The 4,318-nt window shown below is 34.2% G+C and overlaps 1 protein-coding gene across 1 annotated transcript; it reads right to left on the bottom strand.

Moving 5' to 3' along the window:
* Positions 470–1,711, bottom strand: LOC109353525 (squamosa promoter-binding protein 1-like). Its single transcript, XM_019595839.1, has 2 exons — positions 1,161–1,711; positions 470–707 (listed from the first exon to the last, which is right to left on the bottom strand). Exons 1-2 carry the CDS (start codon positions 1,478–1,480, stop codon positions 476–478), a joined length of 552 nt encoding a protein of 183 aa, XP_019451384.1. The 5' UTR covers positions 1,481–1,711; the 3' UTR covers positions 470–475.

A 4,318-nucleotide genomic window follows, 5' to 3' on the forward strand; every position in this document is an offset into this window, starting at 1 on the left:
ATTGCGTCTAGAGCAAATCCAAAAAAGAAGAGTTAAAACAATGTCCTTTATAGCAATTAATTTGATTTTCAAGCATAATCTAGCATATGATGGGTAGTTTGTCATCATAAGCATAAAAGAGGCACATAAATAAGAAATAATGAAAGAGATATGTGACTTTACCCAAAAGAAGAAATAGCATTTTTAAACTAATCAAGTAGAAGATGAGGGCACGCTGTTGAAGTGTGCTTTAATAGAATACTAATGATAAGGCAACACAGAAAACACAAAAGGCACGCACTAAATAAGTAAACATAAAGTTCCAAGGAAACTAGTTTGGCTCTCAAAAGACACCACCTTTGGTAGTTGGAAGTTTTGTGAGTCAGATTCTTGTTGTGAGAAACATACACAAAGGGGTTTGGTTTTTATTATATGCCTTGGCATGCAAGATACCATAGGGTGACAGAAGAGAGGGAGCCAAGTGAACACTGTGGCTTTATCTGATATGAAATGGTTTGTAACCAGAAGTCCCTGCCACCATATTCATCTGAATTAGACCCCTCTCATCAGCATGCCTGCACTGACTTTCCTTAGGATGATTGCCTTTGCTGTGCCTGCAGCCCTCATTGCATGTTTCAGGGTTGCTTTTACGACGCCGTTCGTTATGTCCGGCCAAGCGTCTACGACAGCTTCTCTTAGCTTCATCAAACTCAGCCAGGTCATGGAACCTGCACATACTCATCATAGATTTCCTAAACTGGTGAACATAGAAGCACTACTATATAGTTTAAACTATTTGTCATTTCTGCTCCCTTGGAAAAAAAAAGGAAAAAAGTGAAAAGATGTAAGCAATCAATAGGTATTTCTGTTACATGCATAAAACATGTTTTGCATGTGAAATAATGTTCTAGAAAATCCATTTTTGTGTGGTTAAAGATGCTTTATTTCTCCAATTAATAACTGAACTTAGAGGAGGATACCATTCCATCCTAACAGACTGAGTTACTCAAATTCTTGTTGTATAAAGTTATAGTTCTTAGTTTCAAGAACAAATGGTAAACTTAAAAACTGATCATAGGAAAGTAAGAGCAAGTATAGTTACTCTACCATATACACTAAAATGTTATATACTACAAATTCACAGCAAGTGAAAAATGTCTAGATGACTAAAGATTGAAAACCTGCTACATTGCTGGCAAAACCTCTGCCTCAGGCCTGCAACCACCACAACAGGTGCCTTGGAATGAAACTCACACACCTTATGGCGGCGATGATATTTCTTTGCATCAGTCATATCAGCTCCACACTTCTCTGCCTGGCAGGAAGGTGGAGAAACTCCTCCACTTGATGAACCTTTTCTCCCACCAACCCCTTTCTTCTTCTCTTCTTCTGTAAGATGTTCAACACTAACACTTTCATACTCCTCTTCTACTTCAACTCTGCTACCCTTTCTTGCATTCTCAGTCACTGTTCTCTTCCTCTCATTGTTCCTAGCCTCCATTGTGAGAAGTGACAATGATTATGAAAAAGAACAAAATGGGAAGCACGTTAAGTAGTAAAGTGGTAGAAGCTAGAGTTTGAGGAGCAATGAAGTGAAAGGGTGGGTTTATATGAAGCAGGAAGACAGAAAAGAAGGTGCAAAGGGTATGGACCACAGGCTCCATGTTGTTGTTAATTGTGTCCTTTTGTTAGTTATAAAAGGGTAGGGGAATAGTGCATGGAGGAGGGTGTTGGAGATGGTTTTGTGTCTTTAATAATAAGCTAGTAAAGGAAAGTAAGTATAAATGCAAATTCTTGCAGCAAAGTGGAACGTGGGAATTGATTTTGAGTGAATGGTGTGTTGAAAGTGATAGTGCACTCCAAGCGTGTCAATGATAAATGCTTAGCTATTGGTGCTCAAGGAATTACAAATGGTAAGGAGAGGATTTTGCTTTTGTTTGTTTTTGTTATTTTGTTGTAGTTATGATTTCTGATACATAGAGGACCCATATCACATATCATAACCAACCCTTGCCTTCAATCTTTGTAATCACATGATAATGAAAAAGAATAAACCTTAACTCAGTCAGCATTAGTTGGTTATTTGAAATATTCTTCTAATCAATTAAGTCCTTAAAAGTTCTACAACCTCATCATATAACATAATTGATGATGTTTTAAATTTTCTAGGGACTTGTTGTGACACAATGTCAGTGATTTTAAAATTTGTAAAGACTTCCCCTAATAAAAATGAACATGACTTTAAACAAACTCTGCATTGTTAAAGCAGAATCAGAAAGAAAATAGCAACAAGTTTAGTTTGGATTTTCTCTTTTACAAAGCAGGGTTGACATTCTAAGAAAGTTTCTAACTGGAATTAGAATTCATAGAACAATTAATATATACAAGGTAATTATCAGCTTTGTTTACTGACACTATGACAACTTGACAATTGCATCATTGCATGTACAGAAGTGACATGCTTAATGTTTTCAGTGAATTTAGGTAATTATGGTCTCTATTTTGTTTTATTTAGCTATATTCATTTTATTCATAATGCTAAACATTTTGCATAGATGCATAGGGGAAGAGCTATGGTCCACTGTAATTTAAATCTAAAGCCTGTAAAGTACTTCTAGTACTGGTAGAGGCTAGAGAGTTGAGAGAGACATATCAAAATTTTCATATTGATACCTTAAAGTACTAGGCAGAAGCTAGAAGAAAATTCACCTCTTTAACTTATAAATATACAGTACCAAACTGTTCCTTTGCTCTTTCTTAATTTCCTCCTTTATCTACAAATTTTGTACTTGTTCTATCGTCATCTTCCACACTGCCTCTGTGGGATGGTTTTGTTGTATTTTATGTTAATTGATTGATGGGTTTATATGACTAAGTAGTTAGTTATTTCTCAATCTCATAGAATCTTTCTGGTATAAAATGATGTCATGTTGCAATAGTATTATTATGCCACAACATGTGGTTCTGACATGACCTAGCACGCTAGTACCATGGTTTCACAAGATGCTATTGTACTCAGTACTTGATGCAAGTTTTCACCATGATTGGTATCTAGATATAGCGGATAAAAACAATTGCTTCAACCTTATCTATGTTAAAGATTAAGGATTTGACTTCATGTTTATTTTTTATTACAAACTTCTGTTACTTCACTCTGAATCGAGCATAATTCACATTAATTAACTATGGAAACGCAATCTCTTGCACCTTTCTCAGGATCACTCATGACAACTTAAATTTCTGTTAGTCACATTAGTACCTTATGTAAGTTGAGAATAAGTCTTGCATGGATATTTTGTCCATTGGTCACAAAATAATATCAATCAACATTGATTTTAGCAAGCGCCTTATTGTCCTTTTAATAACTATTTCTAATAAATATAAAGGCTGATATTATTTGTGTTGCCTGTACACATGTCCATACATGTTTTTATAGTAAGTTGATAGACCTTAATTATATCATGTCCCTATTAAAAATATATATATATATATATGATATGATATGATGTGACTAATATATTTTGTATCATTTAATCACTCCATCCCTACCCACTCTATCCTGGTCATTTAAGCATAGTTTAAATATATATGCCAGTTGTTTCTCGATGAATGAAGAAAAAGAAAAGGTTGTGAGTTATTTCGTGTTTATATTTCATGGCTAAATTTTTTTACCTTTTTCTATTATCCTCACAAAACTGACTTATAATCAGATTCTTTGGTGTTTACTTTCTTGTGGGGACTTGTAAACCAGTTAGTAAATTTAGAAGTTTGTTTAGCCAAAGAAAATATATTTTTTAGATGACTTATAAATCCAGAATTAGTAATTCAATGGGGGTGATTTACAACTTTTAAGTTAGCGTTTATACAATATTTTATAATCATCTCTCCTGGTTGATAACTAATTTTATCAAACATTCTAATTCTGTATTAACTAGTTTTATCCATCCCTCACTTTTTAGGATTGTCTTCAAGGTTTCAGCTAACTTTCAACTAGTTTTTTAGAATTTGCCGAACAACATGAATCTAATTAGTTGAAGGAGGAAAGACTATACCTAATTTATCATCATTTAATTGATTTTTTTTAAAAGAATTTTGAATTTCTTGCATTCTCTACTTTCCTTCCAGGCCACGAGAATCAGAATCCCACAGCTCACAAAACTTCACCAAAATATTGTGCCCATCACTCTCTCATATTATTTGGGTTCGGTTCCCTCAAAAAAACCTCATCAAAATATTGTGCCTATCACTCTCTCAAGCAAGTCATGCACCATTGCAAATTCTCAATAAAGCCTCGCTAGCCCATTAACCCATGCACAATTTTCAACATGTAATTAAAATT

This window comes from Lupinus angustifolius, chromosome LG08, assembly GCF_001865875.1.
Source record: "Lupinus angustifolius cultivar Tanjil chromosome LG08, LupAngTanjil_v1.0, whole genome shotgun sequence".
NCBI lineage: Eukaryota > Viridiplantae > Streptophyta > Magnoliopsida > Fabales > Fabaceae > Lupinus > Lupinus angustifolius.

What these genes read in the sequence shown, in the direction of transcription:
- LOC109353525 (XM_019595839.1), bottom strand. Translation starts at nt 1,480, where the DNA reads ATGGAGGCTAGGAACAATGAGAGGAAGAGAACAGTGACTGAGAATGCA. An exon ending in TTTTGCCAGCAATGTAGCAG is followed by an intron (nt 708 to 1,160) that starts GTTTTCAATCTT and finishes GAGTATGTGCAG; the next exon opens with GTTCCATGACCTGGCTGAGT.